Genomic DNA, 27,617 nt, shown 5'->3' on the forward strand with positions numbered 1-27,617 from the left:
TTGCTTTCATTTTTGCCTGCTAAAAAAAATGGCTGTGGAACTGGTGAAGCTATGCTCCCACTTCATTAAGTGGCAAGTACCTTCTGGTCTGTGTTCGGGGACTGTTCCGGCTCCCTGATGGCGGAGGGGATTGGATGCGCTTTGCCAGCTGTGGTTTCTTGCGCGTCTGTGGCGTGATGAGTCTTTGGCAATGAACAGCGTGACAGTGGACATTTTGCAGTGTGAGTCTGGGACTGCACTCCTGGGCCTGGCTGCTCCTGATCTTGCTGCTGAACAGCTGATTCTGCATTCTGAGTCTTTCGGAGTTGGTTCCAGGGAGGGGTTTCTGAACCATTTTCTCTGGAGTTTGTTTTACTGTTGCATAGGGCCTATTTATTAAAGCAATATGGCCAGGGATCCAGCAGTGCCATTTTGGGTACCACTTTGGAACAGGCTTCTCTGTGTCCACCAGGACTGCCCTGAGTGGACCCAGCCTGGAAGAGGTGTAGTTGCAGTTCTTTTTCTGATGGGGGGAGGGGTCCCTGGCCCCTCTGTCTTAGGTGCTGCTGTTTCCACACAGGCACAGGTGGAGTTTGAGGAAGGGGAACTCTTGACAGAAGAGGCCGATGATCCCACGGCAGTGAGAGTCTTCCATAAAGAGGAACTTGCTTCTTTGATCACTAAGGTTTCCAAGGTCTCAAAAATGAGTCCTTGTATCTCCTTATGCCGGCATCCTTGAACCCTAATATGGCAAGCACTCGAAGACCACCTAGATCCTTTCCAGTGTATGAGGCCATGCACAAGATCATCTCTGCACAGTGGAGAATGCCTGACACTTCCCTGTGGGTGGTCAAAGCTATGGCTTGGCTTTGTCCGTTGGACAAACTTTGTATGCCTAAAGTGGACACATTGGTGACAGCAGTCCAAGAAGGCCACCCTTCCCTTTGAGGGTAGGATCGCCTTGAAGGATGTTCAGGATAGGAAGCTGGTGTCGTTGCTTAAGCTCTCCTTTGAGGTGTCAGCCCTCTCTTTGGAGCCTGCTGTCTTATATGGCACTTCAGTTCAGTGCTCTCAATCTCCACCTGCTGGTATATGGTCACAACCCACTAGTTTCTGGATGCATCTGCTACGCTAAAGGAAAGAAAATTATCAGGTAAGACATAATTTTTCAATCTTGAAAATCTGACTGGCTGGGGTGCCTCCAGGACCAGATTTGGGAACCACTGTCATAGATCTCAGTTTGTCAGTGGCCTGTCCTCCCTTTTTTTAAAGAAATTCATTGCTATGTTTTTCTCTATTATGTCCACTGTAAAGCCATTGTATGCATCTCTCAAGGTTTTTGTTTGGAAATATTTTCTTATCTTACACCTGAGTACACCCATGACATCTTGTTTTAGGATTTCCTTTGTGTGTTATTTATAAGGACTAGGAATTCAAATGTCTTTCATGTAATCTCCTGCTGCATACTTCTGCTGTATATACATATTTGGATTCTTAAGTCCCATCTCATATGGCTATAGGTAAAAAGAATATGCACCATTTTGGTGGCTTTTCTCTGGACTACTTCCACCCACCCTTTCTATATCCTGGAGGTATATATATATATATATATATATATATATATATATATATATATATAATATAAATTGTTTAAAATTTTTGTTTATTGAATTATTAAGAAAATAAAATGAACAATCAATATCATAAAGTCCAAGCAGAGAAACACACAAATCCAATCTCCCATCCCACCCAACCCCCCCCCCCCCCCCGTCACTCCCCAACCAAAAAACCCTCAATTAAGTCAAGCAATAAGGGATCCCAAATGCGATGATAATTCAATATGTGCCCATTGCGCAGGACTGTCAGCTTAGACATCAAATGAATGTAATCCAGCTTGCGCAGTACCACTTGGAGCCCAGGTATAGTAGGTTGCTTCCACGATGCTGCAAGCACCAATTTGCTGGTTACAAATACCTGAGTGACCAGATGATGAGTAGTAGATTTCACTCCTTGTGGTCTAATATGTAGAATGCAATGATCTATTTTCATGGGGTAGGAAATTTTTGTTAAATTTGAAACAAGTTTCAAAACATTAGTCCAAAATGTTTGAACATGAGGACAAGTCCACCAAATATGGCACATATCCCCCATTTCTTCACAATGGCGCCAACTCAAAGCTGAATCTAAATTAAACATTTTAGCCAAATGCTGGGGGCTATAATACCAGCAATAAAGTATCTTATATCCGTTTTCCACTAAAGCACTCGACACCGATACCTTGAGTAGAGATTTAAATACCCTCTCCCATAGGAGACACCCAAGGCTTCCTCCCATTTTGGTAAATAGTACATAAGGTTTATGATAAAGAAAGGAGAGCCTTGTATAATCTGGAGACTCCCCCCTTCCCCCTCCCCTAACCATGACATGCTCAATAGATGTCTCCACTAGACCCAGCTCCCCCCTCACCCTTTGAGATATAAAGTCTCGTAGTTGATGAAATTGAAAAATATTGGAGGTGGGGAGCCCATATTCCTCCCGCAGGTCCTCAAAAGAAAGTACTTCCCCCCTCTTCCCACACCTGACCCAATTCACATAGACCTAAACCCTCCCAAGAGTGATAACATGAATCCAATGCCCCTGTGCCAAAGAGAGGAGCAAAATGAATAAACATATGCAAAAAATATGTGTGAACTGGGAAATTGTGGCACAGATCACACTCCAAACAGAAGCCAACAAAGCAGGGGTGGAGCATTCTGAATGACTTCCCTGCAACAATTGGCTGGGAAGCCAGGGTATTGCCCGCAGGAGATAGGAATCAAACCAAGATTGTTCAAGAGATATCGATATTTTATCTTTACCCTGAGACCAATCTACTAAAGTAAGATGTGCCGCCTGATAGTAAGTGGGGGAAAAAGAAGGAACTCCCATTCCACTTTGCGCAGTCAATTGATACATCACCTCCCGACGTACCCGGGGCGGCCGCTTTTTCCAAATGAAGGAAAAAAAAACTTCCTTTGGAGACCCCTAAAAATTTTTTTGTGTAAAGAGATAGGGAGTGCCATAAACAAATAAAGCAATTTAGGAAGGAGAATCATTTGACCGCATTAATACGCCCAAACCAGGATAACGTCAAGCCTTCCCATTGGTCCAATTCCTAAAACAACTCCCGAATCTTAGCGGGGAAATTAGCCTCATACAAAGCATCTAGTTGCCTTACTAAATTAACCCCCAAGTAGTGGATAAACCGCGATGCCCAATGAAAAGGAAAACGAGATCTCAACATGAGCACTTTCCGGTCAGGGAGGTTGATATTTAATGCCTCACACTTATCCATATTGTTCTTAAAACCAGAAACCTGACCATATTCCTACAGGATATGGGACACAGCTGGAAAAGAAACAAATGGCTCTCTTAGTGTTAACAAGATATCATCAACGAAAAGGAGAATTCGAGACTCGACTTCCCTATGCCGCAGACCCTTTATGTCCAAATGTGTACGAACGTGAACCGCTAGGGGCTCAATAGCCAAAGCAAAAAGGAGAGGAGACGAGTCACAGCCCTATCATATACCCTTAGATGAAGAAAATGGAGAAGAGCACTGACCATTAACCCGAACAGATGCACATGGGGCCTTATATATAAGATGAAGCCAGCGAGAAAAACGACCCGTTATACCCACCCTATCTAAAACAGCAAATAAAAATGGCCATTGCACTCTTATCAAATGCCTTTTCAGCGGCCAGTGATAAAAGACACAAAGGCGTCCCAGAAGTTTGAGCATAATACAAAAGGTGAAGTGATCTACGGGTGTTACCGAAAGTTTGACGCCCATAGACAAATCCTGCTTGGGCCTCATGAACCAGGTAGGGAAGATGCGGTTGTAAACGGGATGCTAAAATCTTAGTGAAAATTTTATAGTCGACCCCCAAAAGAGAAATAGGCTGATAAGAGCTACAGGGTTGAGGGTCTTTGCCTGGTTTAGGCAAAACTGTTATATCCACATCTCTGGAAGTGACTGACCCTCGTTAAGGGCGTTAAAGACACGCAGGAGCAACGGGGCCAAAAGCTTGCCAAAAGTCTTATAGAATTTATTAGTAAACCCATCTGGTCCTGATGCCTTATTAGACTTATTGCCAAACAATACCGTCACCAACACACAATCTTCTGCCTTCCTGGGCAGATGCACGATGTCGCTGGATGTGGGGGAAATGCCCAAAACCACTGTGGGTGAGCGAGAGTGTGCTCTTCAAGCCGCCATACCGCTTGGTGACGTCACTTCCTCCCTGGAGGTATATTTTAAGTGGAATTGCACCAATGACCTGTGCAGCGTCACTACCTCCCCAACTTTTCTATTATAATCAAATCATGTATTTTAGTCTTACTAGCATTAGTCCACTGATGATGAAAATGACAGAAACATGGATATTATAATTCTGTTGCAGGATCATTTGGGTACAGTGCATGGGTTAGATTGGGGTGCCCAATCTCAGCCCTTGCCAGGTCGAGTTTTCAGAATTTCTACAATGAATATTTGTGAGATCTATTTGCATACAATGGAATCAATGCATGCAAATAGATCCTGTGTGTATTCATTGTGGAAATCCTGAAAACATGATTGGACTGCGACTCTCGAGGACCAAGGTTTGGACAACCCTGGGTTGGATGATGTGCAGTCTGGTTGCAGTACCAAAACAGATTTTGTGACTGATGAAATGCAGAGAAATCTGGATAATGGGAATCATGAGTTATTAATGTTACATCTTTCTGTGGCAATTAATTATCTAGATCAGTGATTCTCAAACCTGTCCTGAGGGACCACCAGCTAGTCGAGTTTTCAGGATAGCCTTAATGAATATGCATGAAACAGATTTGCATGCCTGTTACCTCCATTATGTACAAATCTGGAATCCTTTTAAAAAATTGGTGTTACATTGGCCACCCTTCAATCTTCTGGTACAATGCTTGACTTAATAAATTACATACTACTAACAGTAGCTCTGCAAGTTCATTTTTCAATTCAGTATTCTGAGCTGTATACCATTCAGTCCAAGTGAATTGCTACTCTTCAGCTTGTCAAGTTGCCCAGTTATATCTTTCAGGTTTACAGAGATTTGTTTGTTTCTCTGATTTATCAGCATTGAATACCATTTCTGGCACTGGTATATCTCTCCCACATCTTCCTTGGTGAAAACCGAAGGAAAGAATTTATTTAATCTCTCTGCTATGGCCTTGTCTTCACTGAATGACCTTTTTACCTCCTTGGTCATCTAGCGGTCCATCTGATTCTTTTACCAGCTCCTTGCTTCTAATATACCTAAAAAAGTTTTTACTATGCGATATGTGTAAATTGTCTTGTGTATGTACTTATACACCACTTTGTATCTTCTTTCAAGGGAAAAGATATGTTAAAAGTTTAGAAATTTGAGTGGTCAGTAAACAAACATGCTTGCATTTGTAAATTGAATCCAATTCAACATAAATGGCAGAATACCAATCATGCACACAAAATATGACCATCAGAACAACAAACTTTATTGCAGAACCTTTGACTTTTGATCAAAATAGCCCTTCACTGTAATCATTGGTCCCATAAGTTTCTGCTTTCCTGAAGAGCCACAAGTCTTATACACACAACAAAAAAGAACTGATTCTTATCACTGTGTGGATGTACAGCCATAATTCATCCTAATGAAACAAGTCTGAACTCGGCACCCAAAGTTTGTACATTCTACTGCGTCAGAGGACAGTTCCAGATGTAAGGACACTAATTCTCTTTACATCTGACTTCAAACACCACTTTTTCAGGCTTCATAGGTCTTATGCTTCTGCCATATTTAAAGTGATTTGCCCAGAAGTGGAAGCACAGTTATACAAAGGGATTATAATGTGATGACATCACATCAGTCAATTTGATCATTCAAACCACTAAGCTTTATTGTCTAAAAATGCACATGATGTTGCTTTATTGTACAGAACTGATTAAAAAATGGCATAGATAAGAGAAGAATGTTGTGCATACAAAAACATTTGAATGTGTTTAGGAAAAACATGTAGATAATTTTATTTTAGGATGTCAATATTCCATTTATACCTTGGACATATATAAAGGATGTATGGCATGCAGAACCAATACTACATAGTTGCATCAATTCTTTAAAATAAAAAAGGGGCATATGCTAGAACAACTAGATAAAACATCACATTTATTTATATAAATCCTACAGAAGTAAAACTCTGCAGGATATGTTTGATTTTAGAAAACAATTGAAGGCATTAAGGGCATGGTTCCTTGTCTGGCTACACTGTTCTGAACAAGTGAATGTTATTCCTTCCTACCAGCAGAGAGATGTAGAAAAAAAATGAACCTTTCCAGTGACCTCACTGGTATCCTGCATGTACTCAGAGGAAATGCCCAGTGCTCCAGGTCCCTGGCCTAGTTTCTGGCCACATCTGCACAGCAAGGTTGAGTCTAATGGCCACTCCCACATGACCTGGTCCGTGGACTGGAGCTTGGCTCTGCTGCCCATAGTTGGCCATAGTATGCGTATGTATGTGTAATGTGTGTGTTTGGTATTTTTAAAATTATTCATATTGATTGTAGTGTGCTAAAAACATTGGAGTGCCGGAGTTTAAGTATTCTTATATAAATAGTAGTTCAAGGTTTCTTGTATTCAGTTATATAGGTCTCCATCTATGAGCAGCATGTTCCCCTTTCCTTTCCCTGCCATACATGAGCAGTATGTCTCCCTCTCCTCTCCATCCCCTTCTATCCATGTGCTTCATTTCTCTCTTGTCCCTTCCCTCCCCTCCATGTACTCTACCCTATCCAGAAGGGAAAGAAAGTGATTGCTCTCACATGGGGCCTTAATCTTGTCTATTGTCACAGTAATGTTCCTAGTGTACATTGTCTGGGCGTTTAAGCTAAGAATAATACCTAGATATTTCAAACATCTCTTAGCTAATCCTACCCATAACTTGGTATACTACATGCCCCTCTCCCCCCAGCTCCAAATATAAAGTGAAAGCCTCCGTTTTGTCCTAATTGATTTTTAAACCGGTAAAACTCCCAAAGCTGTCGATCAATTGCATAATCCTAGGCACTGAGCAATCTGCCTGAGCAACATAAAAGCATGCCATCGGCAAACATGGGCACCCACCCAGATTCCTTGGAGCCCCGGGTCAGTGTGGAGTTTAGTTTAGAAGAGAAGAGGGGAAAGGGGCACCCGTGTCAAGTACCATGTTGCAATGTGAAGGGATGAGAAAGGCAACCATTAATGATAAAATGTGCAGATGGATTTGTATACAAAACTGAAACCCAGTGTTGAAATACCCCTTGATGTCCACCCTCTCCAATATCCAAAACAGATGGACATGTCAAAAGCCTTCTCTATGTTTAAACTCAGAATGAGAGATTTATCCGATGGAAGGGTTTTGGATTGCATAACAGCCAAGTCCTTCATAAGGTTCATAGAAGCATAGCGGCCAGGCATGAAACCCACCTGGTCAGCGTGTATAAGTAGAGGAAGAAATGTATTCAGCCTAGCTGCTAAAATGGCAGCTAGTATTTTGTTATGATTCAGTAATGAAATGGGGTGGAATGATCCTTGTTCGTCTCAAGCTTGTCCAGGTTTAGGTTGGACAACTATATGTGCCATATTTTGAGAAGGCTCTGTGGAAGGTTCATTAAGCAGCCCCATTTTTATTTTATTTTTTTATTTATTCTCCGAGGACAAGCAGGCTGCTTGTTCTCACTGATGGGGGTGACGTCCACGGCAGCCCCTCCAATCGGAACACTTCCTAGCAAAGTCCTTTGCTAGTCTTCGCGCGCCGATGCGCATGCGCGGCCGTCTTCCCGCCCGAACCGGCTCGTGCCGGCCAGTCTTCTTTTGTCCGCGCTCGGTACGGTCGTGTTTCGCCGTTCGCGTCCCAAAGTTGACCTCGCGCGTCGTTTATCGACTTCGTTCTTTGAAAAAAAAAAAAAAAAAAAGGTGTCTGAAGGAGACCTTTATGGTTTTCTTCCTTCCCATACTTCCAGTTTTTGCCCCGGTAAGTTTTCTTTCGTCGTCGGGGTAGGCCCTATTAGGCCTTGGTCGAAGTTTTTCTTCCCCCTATTTTTGTGGTGCCATTTTCGCCATTTCGAGTTTTGATTTCGCCGGCGCGATTTTTCCGCCCATGACATCGAAGTCTTCCAGCGGCTTCAAGAAGTGCACCCAGTGCGCCCGGGTAATCTCGCTCACTGACAGGCACGCGTCGTGTCTTCAGTGTTTTGGGGCTGGGCACTGCCCTCAGGCCTGTAGTCTGTGTTCCCTTTTACAAAAGCGGACTCAGGTAGCGAGATTAGCCCAGTGGAATGTTTTGTTCTCGGGCTCTTCGTCGGCATCGGGAGTATCGACTGCTTCGACGTCGTCGGCGCCCGGACCTTCATCCTCGCCCCCGATTGAATCGAGTGCATCGAGGCATCGACCCTCTGCATCGGGGCGACATCGGAGGGCTGCGTCGGCGTCGGTGGTATCGAGACCTCCTCGTCTGCTGATGTCGTCGGACGGTGGTGCTTCGTCTGGAGTGCAGGTGAGGGCTGTCCATTCCCCTGCTGGTGACGGTGAGCCTTCGGGTGGGTCTCCCCCTACCCTGAGGGCTCCTGCGGTACAGCCCCCCCGAGACCGACCTTCTTCGGCCTCGGCCCCGAGGAAGAGACGGCTGGATTCTATGTCCTCCTCGTCGGTGCCGGGAAGTTCCGGTGACGTGCTTCGCTCCAAAAAATCGAAGAAGCATCGTCACCGGTCCCCTTCCCGTGTCGGCACCGAGAGCTCTGGGTCGCCGAGGGAGTCAGCACCCAGTAAGCATCGGCACCGAGAGGACCGCTCGCCCTCTGTTCAAGAGGTGTCGATGCGCTCCCCTTTGGACAGCCCGGGACAGCCTCCACGCCCGGAACAGGTTCTGACATCGACTCCTGCATCGGCTTCCATGTCTTTTTCTACAGCCGCTCTGCACGAGAGCCTCCGGGCCGTTCTCCCAGAGATCCTGGGGGAGCTGTTGCGCCCTACTCCTCCGGTACCGGGGGTGCTTGCGCCACCGGTACCGTCGAGCCAGGCGCCAGCTGGCCCATTGTCCGGGTGAGGTCTCCGACATCGGTGCCGCTTGCGGTACCGAGTGCGGTAGCCTCCCAGGAGGGCTCCCCGACCACGTCGGCGGAGGGAGCTTCGCCGGTGCGGGCGAGGGAGTCTACCTCTCGACGCTCCCACCGTGGCCGTGGTTCCAAGGAGTCGAGCCGGGCATGGTTGCAGACACAAGTCCGTGAACTTGTGTCTGACACCGATGGTGAGGCCTCGTGGGAAGAGGAAGAAGACATCAGATATTTCTCTGACGAGGAGTCTGAGGGTCTTCCTTCCGATCCCACTCCCTCTCCTGAAAGACAGCTTTCTCCTCCTGAGAGCCTGTCTTTCGCTTCCTTTGTCCGGGAGATGTCTACGGCCATCCCTTCCCGGTGGTTGTGGAGGACGAGCCCAGGGCTGAAATGTTTGAGCTCCTGGACTATCCTTCTCCACCTAAGGAAGCGTCCACTGTTCCCTTGCACCATGTCCTAAAAAAGACATTGCTTGCGAACTGGACCAAGCCACTAAGTAATCCCCACATTCCCAAGAAGATCGAGTCCCAGTACCGGATCCATGGGGACCCAGAGCTGATGCGCACCCAGTTGCCTCATGACTCTGGAGTTGTGGATTTGGCCCTAAAGAAGGCTAAGAGTTCTAGAGAGCATGCTTCGGCGCCCCCGGGCAAGGACTCTAGAACCTTGGACTCCTTTGGGAGGAAGGCCTACCATTCTTCTATGCTCGTGGCCAAGATTCAGTCCTACCAGCTCTACACGAGCATACACATGCGGAACAATGTGCAGCAGTTGGCGGGCTTGGTGGACAAGCTCCCCCCTGAGCAAGCCAAGCCATTTAAGGAGGTGGTCAGGCAGCTGAAGGCGTGCAGAAAATTCCTGGCCAGAGGGGTGTATGACACCTTTGATGTTGCGTCCAGGGCCGCTGCTCAAGGTGTGGTGATGCGCAGACTCTCATGGCTGCGTGCCTCCGACCTGGAGAATAGAATCCAGCAGCGGATTGCGGATTCGCCTTGCCGTGCGGATAATATTTTTGGAGAAAAAGTCGAGCAGGTGGTAGAGCAGCTCCACCAGCGGGACACCGCATTCGTCAAGTTCTCCCGCCGGCAGCCTTCAGCCTCTACCTCTACAGGTAGAAGATTTTTTGGGGGAAGGAAGACTGTTCCTTACTCTTCTGGCAAGCGTAGGTACAATCCTCCTTCTCGACAGCCTGCGGCCCAGGCTAAGCCCCAGCGCGCTCGCTCTTGTCAGCAGCGTGCGCCTCAGCAAGGCCCCTCGGCTCCCCAGCAAAAGCAAGAGACGAGCTTTTGACTGGCTCCAGCAGAGCATAGCCGACATCCGAGTGTCAGTGCCGGGCGATCTGCCAGTCGGAGGGAGGTTGAAAGCTTTTCACCTAAGGTGGCCTCTCATAACCTCCGATCAGTGGGTTCTGCAAATAGTCCGGCAAGGATACGCCCTCAATTTGGCTTCCAAACCTCCAAATTGTCCACCGGGAGCTCAGTCTTACAGCTTCCAGCACAAGCAGGTACTTGCAGAGGAACTCTCCGCCCTTCTCAGCGCCAATGCGGTCGAGCCCGTGCCATCCGGGCAAGAAGGGCTGGGATTCTATTCCAGGTACTTCCTTGTGGAAAAGAAAACAGGGGGGATGCGTCCCATCCTAGACCTAAGGGCCCTGAACAAATATCTGGTCAAAGAAAAGTTCAGGATGCTTTCCCTGGGCACCCTTCTCCCAATGATTCAGGAAAACGATTGGCTATGCTCTCTGGACTTGAAGGACGCCTACACGCACATCCCGATACTGCCAGCTCACTGACAGTATCTGCGATTTCAGCTGGGCACACGTCACTTCCAGTACTGTGTGCTACCCTTTGGGCTCGCCTCTGCGCCCAGAGTGTTCACGAAGTGCTTGGCTGTAGTAGCAGCGGCACTTCGCAGACTGGGGGTACACGTGTTCCCATATCTCGACGATTGGCTGGTGAAGAACACATCCGAGGCAGGAGCCCTGCAGTCCATGCAGATGACTATTCGCCTCCTGGAGCTACTGGGGTTTGTGATAAATTATCCAAAGTCCCATCTTCTCCCAGTGCAGAAACTCGAATTCATAGGAGTTCTGCTGGATTCTCAGACGGCTCGCGCCTATCTCCCAGAGACGAGAGCCAACAACTTGTTGTCCCTCGTCTCGCGGGTGCGAGCGTCCCAGCAGATCACAGCTCGGCAGATGTTGAGATTGCTGGGCCACATGGCCTCCACAGTTCATGTGACTCCCATGGCCCGCCTTCACATGAGATCTGCTCAATGGACCCTAGCTTCCCAGTGGTTTCAGGCTGCTGGGGATCTAGAAGACGTGATCCACCTGTCCACGAGTTTTCTCAAATCCCTGTATTGGTGGACAATTTGGTCCAATTGACTCTGGGACGTCCTTTCCAAATTCCTCAGCCACAAAAAGTGCTGACCACTGATGCGTCTCTCCTGGGGTGGGGAGCTCATGTCGATGGGCTTCACACCCAAGGAAGCTGGTCCCTCCAGGAACGCGATCTGCAGATCAATCTTCTGGAGTTACGAGCGATCTGGAACGCTCTGAAGGCTTTCAGAGATCGGCTGTCCCACCAAATTATCCAAATTCAGACAGACAACCAGGTTGCCATGTATTTCGTCAACAAGCAGGGGGGCACCGGATCTCGCCCCCTGTGTCAGGAAGCCGTCAGCATGTGGCTGTGGGCTCGCCGTCACGGCATGCTGCTCCAAGCCACATATCTGGCAGGCGTAAACAACAGTCTGGCCGACAGGTTGAGCAGGATTATGCAACCTCACGAGTGGTCGCTCAATTCCCGTGTAGTGCGCCAGATCTTCCAGGTGTGGGGCACCCCCTTGGTAGATCTCTTTGCATCTCGAGCCAACCACAAGGTCCCTCAGTTCTGTTCCAGGCTTCAGGCCCACGGCAGACTGGCATCGGATGCCTTCCTCCTGGACTGGGGGGAGGGTCTGCTGTATGCTTATCCTCCCATACCTCTGGTGGGGAAGACGACCTGGTTCCCTCTTCTTCTGGAGTTGTCCTCCGAAGAACCGTGGAGATTGGAGTGTTTTCCGACCCTCATCACACAGGACGAAGGGGCGCTTCTGCATCCCAACCTCCGGTCCCTGGCTCTCACGGCCTGGATGTTGAGAGCGTAGACTTTGCCTCTTTGGGTCTGTCAGAGGGTGTCTCCCGCATCTTGCTTGCTTCCAGGAAAGATTCCACTAAGAGGAGTTACTTCTTTCTATGGAGGAGGTTTGCCGTCTGGTGTGACAGCAAGGCCCTAGATCCTCGCTCTTGTCCTACTCAGACCCTGCTTGAATACCTTCTGCACTTGTCTGAGTCTGGTCTCAAGACCAACTCTGTAAGGGTTCACCTTAGTGCAATCAGTGCATACCATTACCGTGTGGAAGGTAAGCCGATCTCAGGACAGCCTTTAGTTGTTCGCTTCATGAGAGGTTTGCTTTTGTCAAAGCCCCCTGTCAAGCCTCCTACAGTGTCATGGGATCTCAATGTCGTTCTCACCCAGCTGATGAAACCTCCTTTTGAGCCACTGAATTCCTGCCATCTGAAGTACTTGACCTGGAAGGTCATTTTCTTGGTGGCAGTTACTTCAGCTCGTAGAGTCAGTGAGCTTCAGGCCCTAGTAGCCCAGGCCCCTTACACCAAATTTCATCATAACAGAGTAGTCCTCCGCACTCACACTAAGTTCTTGCCAAAGGTTGTGTCGGAGTTCCATCTGAACCAGTCAATTGTCTTGCCAACATTCTTTCCCCGTCCTCATTCCTGCCCTGCTGAACGTCAGCTGCACACATTGGACTTCAAGAGAGCATTGGCCTTATATCTGGAGCGGACACAGCCCAACAGACAGTCTGCCCAATTGTTTGTTTCTTTTGATCCCAACAGGAGGGGAGTGGCTGTGGGAAAACACACCATATCCAATTGGCTAGCAGATTGCATTTCCTTCACTTACGCCCAGGCTGGGCTGGCTCTTGAGGGTCATGTCACGGCTCATAAGGTTAGAGCCATGGCAGCGTCGGTAGCCCACTTGAAGTCAGCCACTATTGAAGAGATTTGCAAAGCTGCGACGTGGTCATCTGTCCACACATTCACATCTCATTACTGCCTGCAGCAGGATACCCGACGCGACAGTCGGTTCGGACAGTCAATGCTTCAGAATCTGTTCGGGGTTTAGAATCCAACTCCACCCCCCTAGGCCCATGTTTGTTCTGTTCCAGGCTGCACTCTCAGTTAGTTGGTAAATTTTTTAGGTCAATCTCAGTTATGTCCTCGCCGTTGCGAGGCCCAATTGACCATGGTTGTTGTTTGGAGTGAGCCTGAGGGCTAGGAATACCCCATCAGTGAGAACAAGCAGCCTACTTGTCCTCGGAGAAAGCAAATGCTACATACCTGTAGAAGGTATTCTCCGAGGACAGCTAGCTGATTGTTCTCACATACCCGCCCGCCTCCCCTTTGGAGTTGTGTCTTCCCTTCTCTTTGTCTTGCTACATATGAGACTGGCCGGCACGAGCCGGTTCGGCGGGAAGATGGCCGCGCATGCGCGGTGCGCATCGGCGCGCGAGGACTAGCAAAGGACTTTGCTAGAAAGTGTTCCGATTGGAGGGTTGCCGTGGACGTCATCCCCATCAGTGAGAACAATCAGCCTGCTGTCCTCGGAGAATACCTTCTACAGGTATGTAGCATTCGCTTTTGGATGTATTTACCGCCTTTTTGAAAGAATTCACTCAAGGTGGTGGTGTACAGCAACAATAAGTCAAACCTAAGCAACAGTCGGTTACAGCAGCAAAAATATTCAAATATAAAGTATGGCATAAAATACTGCTTTCAGTGTCAACACAATATGTAATAGAACATTCTTTGTCATCAAGCAGATGAAGCCATTATGTATGGGTTATGTCCATCAACCAGCAGGGGAGATAGAGAGCACTCAAACTTTCACAGTGCCCTCTTGGCCAGCTAGCTCCACTGCCTCTTCAGTATTCTCTATCTCCCTTAGCAGGGTGGCTGCAGCTTGTTCGAGCTACAGAAAAATCTGCCGGGAGGTGGTTCCTGGCTTGCCAGTTGTTAACCGGGGTGTTGGAGGCTATAGCAGCTTCACTTTAAAGGCACATAGGTTAGCCCTTTCCCTGCCTTACCCATACCTCTGTGGATGTGGACATATTGCCTTGCTTTCCCTGTCCTTACCCACCAACAGTGGATGCAGGCATATAGGTTCGCCCTTTCCCTGCCTTTCCCACTCATCTGAGCCTCCGGAGTCTTCAATACCTCTGCTTTCCTCATAGCTTAAAAAAAAAAAAAAAAAAAAAGTTGTGTCGCGTTTTTAAACGCAGAGACGCTGGAACAGAGGTTTTTGTCCTGATTTTCAGCAGGATCGTAGTTGTACACTAGATCCTTTGAGGTAAGAGTGTTTTCCAACTCCTCCGGGGTGGGCCCGCGATCGTGGCGATTTTGGCGCAAAACCGCCATTTTGGATTTTACCGCCGTTTTTCGGCGATGGCTGCGGACAATGTAAAGCGCTGTTCCACTTGTGGCAAGCGCAAATCAGCAGCAGGGCTCTGTAAATCGTGCTGTACTGGCGTAGGAGCCGGCCCGAGCATGGCGAGCGATGTTTCTTCCCGCTCTGAGCTGGCAGCGGGCGCCATTTTGCTTACACCGCATGGCGCGGCCTCCGTGGACACAGAGAGACTTGAGCCGGGTGGGACACCTCGAGATGAGGTTATTTCAGGAGTGGCTAGCACCGGACAGGATTTGGGTGCCCAGGGTGAGATTTTCTCCCCGGATTTTGTGCTTTTGCTGCATAAAGCATACATGATGAAAAGAGCCCTTCCTCAGGGGTCGCCTGAGGCTCCTCTGATTGCCCCCCCCCCCCGATGGATTCTGGCCTGGGACTGCCCAGTGAGGCTTTTTTCCCGGATGCTTGGCCTAAAGATAAGCGCAGAAGGGTTAATTCCCCTTCAGATTGTGGTGCACCTTTTCCCCCCGCCCCCCGTGGTCGGGGTGTGAGGATTCGGAGAACTCTGACAGACGTTCTTGGTCTGAGGAACCAGAGTCAGGTGCGGATTTACCACAGGATCTGGATGATCCCTCCGCGGTGAGGATTTTCCACCGTGATGAGCTGCCAGCGCTTATTTCAGATACCCTGCAGGCCCTCTTGATTGAAGATCCTGACAGTGGCATGGCCTCCTCGGGTAATCTCAGGATGGCTAGTACCAAGAAAGCTGCTCGGGCCTTTCGTTTGCATGAGTCCATCTTAGAGCTTGTTTCGGCTCAGTGGGCTGACCCCGAGGGACCTTTGAGAGTTTCCAGGGCTATGGGGCAGTTATACCCTCTGCGTGAGGGACATATGGCTCGTTTTCAAATGCCTACAGTGGATGCCCTAGTCACTGCAGTGACAAAGAGAACTACCCTCCCTGTTGAAGGAGGTGTTGCCCTGAAGGATGATCAAGACCGTAGGCTGGAAACAGCATTGAAACGGTCCTTTGAAATTGCAGGTCTCACTGTTCGGGCGTCTGCATGCAGCTGTTATGCTGTGAGAGCCTGCCTAGCTTGGCTGCAACAGGCAGTGGCTCAGCCCGGAGATGGAGCGGAGCCCTTCTTGGATGTGGCTCCGCGGATGGAGGTGGCCTTGTCCTTTCTGGCTGATGCCCTTTATGACCTTGTCAGAGCTTTGGCTAAACAAATGGCAGTAGCAGTGGGGGCTCGCCGTCTTATTTGGCTATGACATTGGGCAGGGGACATGGCCTCTAAGCAAAGGTTGGTGAAGTTGCCCTTTCAAGGCCTTCTCCTATTTAGTGAGGAGCTGGGAAAAAAATTGTTAAAGGCCTGGGAGATCCTAAACCCCAGCGCTTGCCCGAAGATAGGCCGAGGCCTTCCTCCAAGGGCCAGGCGGTCCACTCCTCTTATAGACCTCGCTTCCGTGAAGCTAGAAGGTACCACCCTGGGCGTTCTGCTGGGTTCACTTCTCATGCCCGTTTTTCAGCAGAGGAACTCCTTTCGCTCGGACAAGCGTTCCGCAGCCACCGGCTCTAGGCCTGGAGTTCAGGGGCGACCCTCTCAATGATGGTGCGCCGGCCCCCTCCTCGCTTCCTGTCATCGGAGGACGTCTTTCCCTCTTTGCCGAGGAGTGGGCCAATATTTCCTCAGATCAGTGGGTTCTGGATCTGATCAGAGATGGCTACAGAATAGAATTCAACGCCCCAGTAAGAGACGTGTTTGTGGAGTCCCAATGTGGTTCTGCCGCCAAACGGGCGGCGGTAGAGGAGACTTTGCAAGGTCTGATTCAGTTAGGGGCCGTGTCCCCGGTACCTCCCGCCGAACACGGGTACGGCCGGTACTCCATCTACTTTGTGGTGCCGCGAAAAGGTGGGTCTTTTCGCCCTATTCTGGACTTAAAAGAATTAAACAAGTCCCTGAGAGTGCGGCATTTCCACATGGAATCCCTGCGCTCCGTCATTGCTGCGGTACAGCCAGGATTACCAATGCAGACTTACTTGGCTCCCTGCGGCCCGTCTCAGCATGGAATGGTGGCTCTTGGACAGCATGCTGCGGCGAGGAATGCCGCTGACGCTCCCCGTTTGGTGCCTAGTGGTAACAGATGCCAGCCTGAAGGGCTGGGGCGCACACTGCAAGGGGAAGCATGCCCAGGGTCTATGGACACCCGAGGAGTCGGAGTGGTCCATCAACCGCCTAGAGTTGAAAGCGGTGTTTCAGGCGCTTCTGGCCTTTCAAGTGACCCTGGAAGGGTTGGCTGTCAGAGTGATGTCGGACAACACGACAACGGTGGCCTATATAAATCGACAAGGCGGAACGAGGTGCAGAGCACTAGCCGCGCAGGCCGAACTGATTTGCCACTGGGCCGAGCTGCACCTTCAGTGTCTGTCGGCAGCTCATATTGCAGGTCAGAGCAATGTGTGCAGGCCGATTATCTGAGCAGACATCAGATCGATCCAGCAGAATGGAATCTGGCAGCCGAAGTATTCCTGCAGATCTGTGCCAAATGGGGCAAGCCCGTGATGGATCTAATGGCGACAAGTGCCAATACCAAAGTCCCGTGCTTCTTCAGCAGACGGGAGAGATCCTCGCTCGGCGGGGTTGGATGCCTTGGCTCAACCCTGGCCTCCGGGTCTACTTTATGTGTTTCCCCCATGGCCCTTGATAGGGCGCGTGCTCTTGCGGATTCGGCTGCACCCAGGAGAAGTGGTCCTCATTGCCCCGGATTGGCCAAGGAGACCTTGGTATGCAGACCTCCGACAGATGCTCCTGGAGGCTCCTCTGCCGTTACCTCTGGTACCGAACCTGTTGACTCAGGGCCCGGTAGCCATGGAGGACGCCGGCCGCTTTGGTCTTACGGCATGGCTATTGAGAGGGCGCAATTGAGGGATAAAGGTTATTCCAATAAAGTTATTTCCACTCTCCTGCAAGCCCGCAAGCGGTCCACTTCCGTGGCTTATGCCAGGATTTGGTGCCTGTTTGAGTCTTGGTGTGCTTCCAGAGCCATTGCTCCAATGCGGGCTCCTGTCTCGCCGATTCTGGACTTTTTGCAGGAAGGTGTACAAAACGGCTTGGCCTATAATTCCCTGCGGGTGCAGGTGGCAGCGTTGGCCTCCCTTCGTAGTAAGGTGGAAGGCGTGTCTTTGGCTGCTCACCCAGATGTGGCACGGTTTCTTAGAGGGGTGCTTCGGCTCCGACCTCCAGTGCGAGCACCCTGTCCAGCTTGGAACCTGGGGCTAGTTTTGAAAACCATGCAGGCATCTCCTTTTGAGCCGCTTCGGCGAGCATCGGAGAAAGATTTGACACTGAAGGCCGTTTTTCTGGTGGCCATTACCTCGGCGAGACGGGTGTCAGAGCTCCAGGCGCTGTCCTGTAGAGACCCATTTCTGCAATTTTCAGAGTCCGGAGTCACGATTCGGACCGTGCCTTCCTTTATGCCTAAGGTGGTTTCAGCCTTTCACCTAAACGAGCCTATTTTCTTGCCCTCTTTTTCAGAGGAATAGTTTCCAGAATCTTTTGGGCAGCTGCACCTTTTGGATGTGCGCAGGACTCTGCTGCAGTATCTGCGAGTTACTAACTCTTTCAGGACTTCTGATCATCTGTTTGTTTTGCTATCCGGTTCTCGCAGAGGGTCTCCAGCGTCTAAAGCCACTATTGCCCGCTGGCTCAAAGAAACTATCTTTTCAGCTTATCTGCTGGCCGGCAGGGTTCCGCCTGTAGCCTTTAAGGCACATTCTACTAGAGCAATTTCTTCCTCTTGGGCTGAAACTGGAGCACTCTCTCTTCAAGAGATATGCAGTGCAGCAACATGGGCTTCTAAGCTCTCCTTTGCCCGACATTACAGGCTGGATGTGGCTGCCAGGAGGGATGCGCGTTTTGGTGCACAAGTGCTAGCGCGTGGTGTGGCTTGTTCCCACCCTATCTAGGGATTGCTTTGTTACATCCCATACGTAATGGCTTCATTTGCTTGATGACAAGGAAGGGAAAATTAGGTTCTTACCTTGGTAATTTTCTTACCTTTAGTCATAGCAGATGAAGCCATGAGCCCTCCCTGTATGATTGTCTGTATGCTGTGAATCTGTTTTTCAGGTTCTGTTCTAATTTCCTGAAGTTCCTTCCTTGGGAGAAAGTTGGAAAACAATCTTCAGGATTCATGTTCAGTTTAAATTTGGGAGGATGTGTTCATTCCCTCCAGCATGTATTTTTTTTGGAGGATGTGTTGATTCTCTCCAGGAGGCGCGTGTGTTCCCCTCCGGTTCTATAAATAGGAGGATGAGTTCATTCCCTCCAGTGTGTTGGGAGGATGTGTGATTCCCTCCAGGAGGCGCGTGTGTTCCCCTCCACTTATACAATAAGGAGGATGAGTTTATTCCCTCCAGGAGGATGTGCATTCCCTCCTTTATGAGTTCATGCCCTTGTGATGGGCCATCGTTCGCTGTGAGGAAAGCTCTTGTGATTCCCATTGCGGTTTGCCATACTGCTTTGGAAGCTTCAAATACTGAAGAGGCAGTGGAGCTAGCTGGCCAAGAGGGCACTGTGAAAGTTTGAGTGCTCTCTATCTCCCCTGCTGGTTGATGGACATAACCCATACGTAATGGCTTCATCTGCTATGACTAAAGGAAAGAAAATTACCAAGGTAAGAACCTAATTTTCCCTTTCAATAGACAGCATAGGTTATAAGCAAAGATGGAAAATATAGATAGGTAAGGTGGTGCAACAGCAGTAAGAAGATAGGGAGATTAAGAAAGCTGTATATGAGGTCAGAAAGGTGATGCAAAATGAAGCTGACAGAGCAGAGTGCAATTAATATCTGTATGGCCCCATGACTATAGCTTGCATAGGTCTCACTAAGAATTTTGTAAAATTTCAGAACAAGCCCGTCGGATCCTGATGTTTTTTGCTAGTTTCAATTTTTTGATTGCTGTTTGTATCTCTTCCCCAGTAACGGATACATGATAATATGCAATTTCTTATGGGCTTGCATCAAGCGGGCAAGGAGTTTACCAGTTTTGTTTCTCCATTTAGCAAAATTATATTTTTGAAAGAAAATAGCCTTTTCAGCTCTTTGCTGGAGTATGAGGTTGATGTGGCCTTTGTGTCCCTAATTTGAGATGGATTGGAAATATGGTAGTCTGCAGATCTTTCAGTGCTCTAGTAAGTTTAAACAGCTCCCCCTCTCTTCTCCTCTTAATGGAGGCTGCATATATGCCAAAATATGGCCCCTCATCACCGCCTTGGCCGCGTTCCAAAGGATTACTGACCCAACATCTGTGGGGTCATTGTCAGCTATATAAGCCTCCCATTTATTGTGTAGGTATTTGTGGAACTCTGGGTCCTGATACAAACTAGGGGGTATACACCACATGCGGTCTGTGTCAGCCGCTATTAAGCAAATGTCTCCCTGAACCATAGAGTGATCCAAGACCACTGAGTCTTTAATAATGCACCTACGCAATTTAGAAAATAATGAGTCTGAAAGTAATAAGTAATCAATTCTAGAGTAGACATTATGCGGGTGAGAGTAAAAGGTTTGAAGTCTTTATCATCAGGATGTAATGTCCACCAAGCATCCATTAAACCCATCTCTTCCATAAGAAAATTAACTCCTTTATGTTCAAAGTCTTTTTGTGATTGCTGAGCTGGCCTACAATCCAATTGCGGGTTAGCAGTAATGTCAAAATATCCACCTAATAGTATCTGATACCCCCAAAATTCAGATAGGAGAGATAAAAGTTTAGAACAAAAATTTGTGAGCATAGGAGTTGGAAGTGTATATATTCCCCAACAGAACACTGAGGCTCCATAGTTCTCCCGCAATCAAATGGTATCTATCCTCTGAATCCTGAATCTGTTTGTGTATGTTGAAGGGAAGTCGTTTGTGAATGAGTCACCACCCCCCTCTTTTCCTCGATGTAAAAACAGACTAACCCAATTGTCCCACCCATGCCTGTTTCAATTTGGTATTCTCATGTGCTGAGAGGTGTCTCCTGAAGATAAGCCACATCCACGGTTTCCTTAGCTAAGTAGGACAATATTTTTTTTCCTTTTTAATAGGTGAATGAATACTATCTACGTTGAGTAATTACTGTTAAATTAGCTATATTCAAATGAGTCAGGGATTGTCATGGCACACATCCAAGGCTACTCAAAGAACTCAAGCACAAAATTGCTGATCTTCTGTTAGTAATATGTAACCTGTTGTTAAAGTCGTCCGTAGTACCTGAAGATTGGAGGGTGGCCAATGTGACCCCAATTTTTAAAAAGGGTTCTAGGGGTGATCTGAGAAATTATAGATCGGTAAGCTTGAGGTCAGTACTGGGCAAAATTAGTGGAAACCATTATAAAGAATAAAATTATAGAACATGTAGACAAACATGGTATAATGGGACAGAGTCAGCATGGGTTCAGCCTAGGGAAGTCTTGCTTCACCAATTTGTGTCATTTCTTTGTAGTTGTGAATAAATATGTGGATAAAAGTGAGCCGGTTGATGTAGTGTATCTAGATTTTCAGAAAGCTTTTGATGAAGTTCCTCGTGAGAGACTCCTGATAAAATTAAAGAGTCTTGGGATAGGAGGCAAGGTTCTTGTGTGAATTAGGAATTGGATAATTTTCTAATTGTGCACACAGAAAAAAATGCATGCTTTTGCTTGTATGGTTATTAGAGAATTTGTGAGTGCATTTACATCTGCTTTTTACATGTACAAATTTTCTTGATAAATTTATGTGCATGCAGTCCACTCCCTGAGCCAGCCTTCACTCAGCTCTGCTAATCTTACACATGTACAAGTTGAATGCACAAACGTTTATGTGCATGTTGGGCACAGAAGTTTAGAAAAGCATGTTTCTTTAGTTAAAGTACTTTTTTGAAAATTATTCTCTTGGTGGTTCTTATTTGTGTTCTCATTAAATTTATCATTTGCTTCAGTGAAGAACAAATTAAGTAAATGTAAAAAAAAAATATATATATATACACATATATTTTTTACATTTACTTAATTTTTTCTTCACTGAAGCAAATGGTATTTGTATATATAAAGCACTAAGGTTTGTTTGTTCTTGTTTTGAAGAACACTGGAACTATTTTGGAGCAGATGAGAACCTGGGTCCAGTAGCTGTGAGCATTCGTAGAGAAAAATTAGATGACACAAAAGAAAATGTTCCTCAGTATAATTACCGGATCATTTTAAGAACCAGTGAGGTAAGTGGCGCACTAGAGCATATAGTAAGATGATCAAGTTAGTGCTGTATTAGGGCATAGACTGCAAGTGTTAATTGTAAATTTTCTGTCTAAATTACAACTATTCAGGGTTTGAAATTCTATTAGAAACTATCCAACTTAATATTAAATGCAGGGCATTGAACCTTTAGGAGAACGATGACTTTCTTACACAGAAGATAAAAGTGCCACTTGAGGTAAATGGGGTAAAGATCATAGAAAAAATGCTACTGTTTCCATTTGAAATACTGTTTCATTTATTTATTTTTTTCTCTATATGGATAAGAGGGCTTTATTTTAAGAACTGACATTTCTAAAGATCTATTTTTCCAGTAATCCAGTAGCTGCACCAGAAAATCAGAGTAAATGATATGAAAATGATTGCATTCCCGGTGACACAAACCCCAGTATGATTCAGTATTATTCCTATAGTCAGGGGTGGAAATATATTTATAAAACGTAATATGTCAGCTATCAGGGATTGAAATACATTTATAACATTTAAGATGCCAGCTTAAAAGTTTTTAGGGACTAGGAAAAATATTTTCCTTATTAGGAGGTCCTTTTTACTAAGCTACACCAACGGATTTAGTATGCACGCTAAATGCTACGCAGCCCATTGTATAGCTATGGGCTGCATGACACTTTACACACACTAATTTGCACGCTAGATCTGTTAGCACACCTTAGTAAAAGGACACATATTTTAAAATGTTTGCCTTTTTTTTTGTTAATTTGCTGCTGCCTTTTTAAACTCTTTAGTTTTTATGCATTTTTTTGTTTTGTCTAATTTTGTGTATGCTTTCAATTTTTGTTTTTCTTTAGTTTTACTTTTTGCTTTAGGGACCACTGTGACCAGGTTCCCAAGATTTTTCCAGTCCACCTGCAGTGTGTATTGTATGCCACCCCATTTAACTTCATATAACTTAAGGACATGGAGGCTGTGTGGAATAGTGAGGGGAATGGTTCAAGAAGATAGCTTTACTCTCAGTACCCTTCTTAAAAGATACCATGTTCCTTTTGAGCTGTAATCTCTCATGTACAGCTTTTACTTCCATTTCAAAATTTTCTGTCTGACTGTGGGATCTTTTTCACTTCCAGGCTAAGTTTATGTTAGTTCAGATGTAGATAATACACAATTATGACTAATTTCCTATTTAAAAGTTAAAGCAATAAAACAATGTATTTACCTTTCTGATTGATTAACGCACCAGTAAATCGGGTGCTAATACCAGGTTTAAAAAAAAAAAAAAACTTTGAAGGACGGTGCTCAGAAGTCCAGGTGTTAGAGCTCCTTAGGGTTTGTTTTAAACTACCCCAAGTCTCATCTGATCCATGTCCAGCATTTTGAAGTTCATTGGAGCCCTGCTAAACGCTCAATCAGCTTGGGCTTTCCCCCCGTGGCATGGGCAGACACACTTGTTGCCCTCACCACTCAAGACCAAGCGGTTCAGCAGGTCACAGCCCGGCAGATGGTGAGGTTTTTGAACTACATGGCCTCTACTATTCATGTGACACACATGGCACATCATCACATGAGAACTGCCTAGTGGATCTTAGCTTCCCAGTGATGTCAGGCCAGTAGAGATGTAAGAGCCCATAGCATAAAGTATTTGAATGTCGTCAGCATAGACATACATTAATTCCAGTCTTTGTGCCAGTGTTAGAAGGGGACCCATGAAAATGTTGAAAAGTGTTGGTGAAAGAATGGATCCCAGGGGACACCTACATCTGGCATGAATGGTGTGGATGTGGAATCATGAAATGTAACAGTGTAGGTCCGATTTGTCAGTTAAGAAGTAAACCAATCTAAAACATTGCCAGAAATACCAGTAGATTGAAGGTGACATAATAGAACAGAATGAACAACTAGATCGAAAGTGGCTTAGAGATCTAGTGAAAGAAGAAGAACTGATTTATGCCAATCAAGTGCACAATAAATAAAAGTTGTAATACCTAATAAAGAAGTTTCAGTGCTGTTGTTCTTCTGAAATGCTATTTGGTTAGGGGGAAGAGCTGAAATTTTGGAGATGAAATCTTGGAGTTGGGAATGTACTACTGTTTCTATGATTTTAGAGGTAAATGGGAGATTATCAACTGGACGGTAGTTGCTGGGGTCTTTAACAGCACCAGTAGTGTCTTTAATCTTTGGGGAATAGTCGCTTGTTCCATGTCATCAAGCAGATGAAGCCATTACGTATGGGTTGTGTCCATCAACCAGCAGGGGGAGATAGAGAGCACTCAACTTTTCACAGTGCCTCATGGCCAGCCAGCTCCACTGCTTCTTCAGTATTCTCTATCTCCCCAAGCAGGGTGGCTGCAGCTTCTTCGAGCTCCATCAAAAATCTGCCTGGGGGTGGCTCCTGGCTTGCCAGTTGTTAGCCGGGGTGTTAGAGGCTATAGCAGCTTCACTTTGAAGGCACATACGTCATCCCTTTCCCTGCCTTACCCATGCCCCCGTGGATGTGGACATATTAGCTTGCTTTTCCCTGTCCTTTCCCACTCAGTGGATGCAGGCACATTGGTTCGCCTTTCCCTACCTTTCCCACTCATCTGAGCCTCCGGAATTCTTATTACCTCTGCTTTCCTCACAGCGTTTATGGGACCGGAGCTGTGATACTCGGTCCGGTGAGGTAAGAGCGTTTTCTAACTCCTCCGGGGTGGGCCCGCGATTGGGGTGTTTTTGGCGCGAAACCGACATTTTGAATTTTCCCTCCGTTTTCGGCGATGGCTGCAGAGAATGTAAAGCGCTGTTCCCGGTGTAGCAAGCGCAAATCAGCAGCGGGGCTCTGTAAATTGTGCTGTACAGGTGTAAGAGCCGGCCCGAGCATGGCGAGCGATGATTCTTCCCGCTCAGAGCTGGCAGTGGACGCCATTTTGAATTCTCCGCATGGCGCAGCCGACGGAGAGCCCTGAGCCCGGGGGGGGGGAACACCTCGAATTGAGACTATTCAGGGAGCGGCTAGCCCCGGACGGGATCTGGGTGCCCAGGCCGAGTTTTTCTCCCCTGATTTTGTGTTGTTATTGCATAAAGCATACATGCTGAAAAGAGCTCTCCCTCAAGGGTCGTCTGAGGCCCCTTCTATTGTCCCCCCCCCCGGTGGATTCTGGCCTGGGACTGCCCGCTGAGGCTATTTTCCCTGATAATTGGCATAAAGAAAAGCGTAGAAGGGCTAATTCCCTTTCAGATTGTGGTGCACCTCCTTTTCCCCCCCGTAGTCGGGCTGTGAGGATTCGGAGAGTTCTGGCAGGCCTTCGTGGTCTGAGGAGCCAGAGTCAGGTGCAGAATTACCACAGGATCTGGATGATCCCTCCGCGGTGAGGATTTTCCACCGTGATGAGCTGCCAGCGCTTATTTCAGATGCCCTACAGGTCCTTTCTATTGAAGAGCCTGACAGTGGCACGGCCTCCTCTGTGAATCCTAGGATGGCTAGTACCAAAAAGCCTGCTCGAGCCTTTCCTTTGCATGACTCCATCCAAGAGCTTATTTCCGCTCAGTGGGCTGACCCCGAGGGACCTTTGAAAGTTTCCAGGGCTATGGGGCAATTATACCCTCTGTGTGAGGAGCATTTGGCTCGCTTTGTAATGCCTAAAGTAGATGCCCTAGTCACTGCGGTGACAAAGAGAACTACCCTCCCTGTGGAAGGAGGAGTTGCCCTGAAGGATATACAAGACCGTAGGCTGGAAGCAGCACTTAAACGGTCCTTTGAAATTGCAGGTCTTACTGTTCGGGCGTCTGCCTGCAGTTGTTATGCTGCTAGAGCCTGCCTGGCATTGTTGCAACAGGCAGTGGAACAGCCCGGAGATGGAGCGGAGCCCTTCTCGGATGTGGCTCCGCGGCTGGAGTCGGCCTTGTCCTTTTTGGCTGATGCCCTTTATGATATTGTCAGAGCTTTGGCTAAACAAATGGCAGTAGCAGTGGGGGCTCGCCGTCTTATTTGGCTATGACATTGGGCAGGGGACATGGCCTCTAAGCAAAGGTTGGTGAAGTTGCCCTTTCAAGGCCTTCTCCTATTTGGTGAGGAGCTGGGAAAAAAATTGTTAAAGGCCTGGGAGATCCTAAACCCCAGCGCTTGCCCGAAGATAGGCCGAGGCCTTCCTCCAAGGGCCAGGCGGTCCACTCCTCTTATAGACCTCGCTTCCGTGAAGCTAGAAGGTACCACCCTGGGCGTTCTGCTGGGTTCACTTCTCATGCCCGTTTTTCAGCAGAGGAACTCCTTTCGCTCGGACAAGCGTTCCGCAGCCACCGGCTCTAGGCCTGGAGTTCAGGGGCGACCCTCTCAATGATGGTGCGCCGGCCCCCTCCTCGCTTCCTGTCATCGGAGGACGTCTTTCCCTCTTTGCCGAGGAGTGGGCCAATATTTCCTCAGATCAGTGGGTTCTGGATCTGATCAGAGATGGCTACAGAATAGAATTCAACGCCCCAGTAAGAGACGTGTTTGTGGAGTCCCAATGTGGTTCTGCCGCCAAACGGGCGGCGGTAGAGGAGACTTTGCAAGGTCTGATTCAGTTAGGGGCCGTGTCCCCGGTACCTCCCGCCGAACACGGGTACGGCCGGTACTCCATCTACTTTGTGGTGCCGCGAAAAGGTGGGTCTTTTCGCCCTATTCTGGACTTAAAAGAATTAAACAAGTCCCTGAGAGTGCGGCATTTCCACATGGAATCCCTGCGCTCCGTCATTGCTGCGGTACAGCCAGGAGAGTTTCTCATGTCTCTAGACCTGAAAGAAGCTTACTTGCACATAACAATTTGGCCCCCCGCACCAGAAGTTTCTGAGGTTTGCGGTGTTGGGAAAACATTTCCAGTTCAGGGCCTTGCCTTTTGGCCTCGCCACAGCTCCCCGAACCTTTTCGAAGGTAATGGTGGTAGTAGCTGCTTTGCTCAGGCGAGAAGGTATCAGGGTTCACCCGTACCTAGACGACTGGCTCATCAGAGCAGACTCTGTAACAGAGAGCTATCAAGCCTAGAGCCAGAGTTGTCTCAGTACTTGAATCTCTAGGCTGGGTCGTCAATATGGCCAAAAGTCACCTGACCCCCTCGCAATCTCTAGAATATTTGGGGGCCAGGTTCGACACAGTCTCGCGCTATGTATACCTACCCGAGCTAAGGCGGTGCAAGCTTCAGAATCAGGTCCGTCTGTTCCTGAGGATGCCCCGCCCACGAGCTTGGGACATTGTCCAGCTGCTGGGATCGATGACAGCCACATTGGAAGTGGTGCCCTGGGCGAGAGCGCACCTGAGACCTCTACAGTATTCCCTACTTCAAAGATGGTCTCCAGTTTCTCAGGATTATCAATGCAGACTTTCTTGGCTCCCTGCGGCCCGACTCAGCATGGAGTGGTGGCTCTCAGACAGCATGCTGCGGCGAGGAATGCCGCTGGCGCTCCCCGATTGATGTCTAGTAGTGACAGATGCCAGCCTGAAGGGCTGGGGGCGCACATTGCAAGGGGAAGCATGCTCAGGGTCTATGGACACCCGAGGAGTCGGAGTGGTCCATCAACCGCCTGGAGTTGAAAGCGGTGTTTTAGGCGCTTCTGGCCTTTCAAGTGACCCAGGAAGGATTGGCTGTCAGAGTGATGTCGAACAACACGACAGCAGTGGCCTACACAAATCGACAAGGCGGCACTCCGTGCAGAGCACTGGCCGCGCAGGTCGAACAGATTTGCCACTGGGCCGAGCTGCATCTTCAGTTTCTGTCGGCAGCTCACATTGCAGGTCAGAGCAACGTGCAAGCCGATTATCTAAGTAGGCATCAGATCGATCCAGCAGAATGGGAACTAGCAGACGAAGTATTC

The 27,617-nt window shown here is 47.9% G+C and overlaps 1 protein-coding gene across 1 annotated transcript in view; it reads left to right on the forward strand.

The window, feature by feature from the left end:
* Positions 1–27,617, forward strand: part of SIPA1L1 (signal induced proliferation associated 1 like 1) — a 637,152-nt gene that overhangs the window by 279,515 nt on the left and 330,020 nt on the right. The window contains 1 exon segment of the mRNA XM_030215408.1: positions 21,675–21,805. Within this exon segment, the coding sequence (XP_030071268.1) occupies positions 21,675–21,805 (131 nt within the window).

Source organism: Microcaecilia unicolor, chromosome 9, assembly GCF_901765095.1.
Source record: "Microcaecilia unicolor chromosome 9, aMicUni1.1, whole genome shotgun sequence".
NCBI lineage: Eukaryota > Metazoa > Chordata > Amphibia > Gymnophiona > Siphonopidae > Microcaecilia > Microcaecilia unicolor.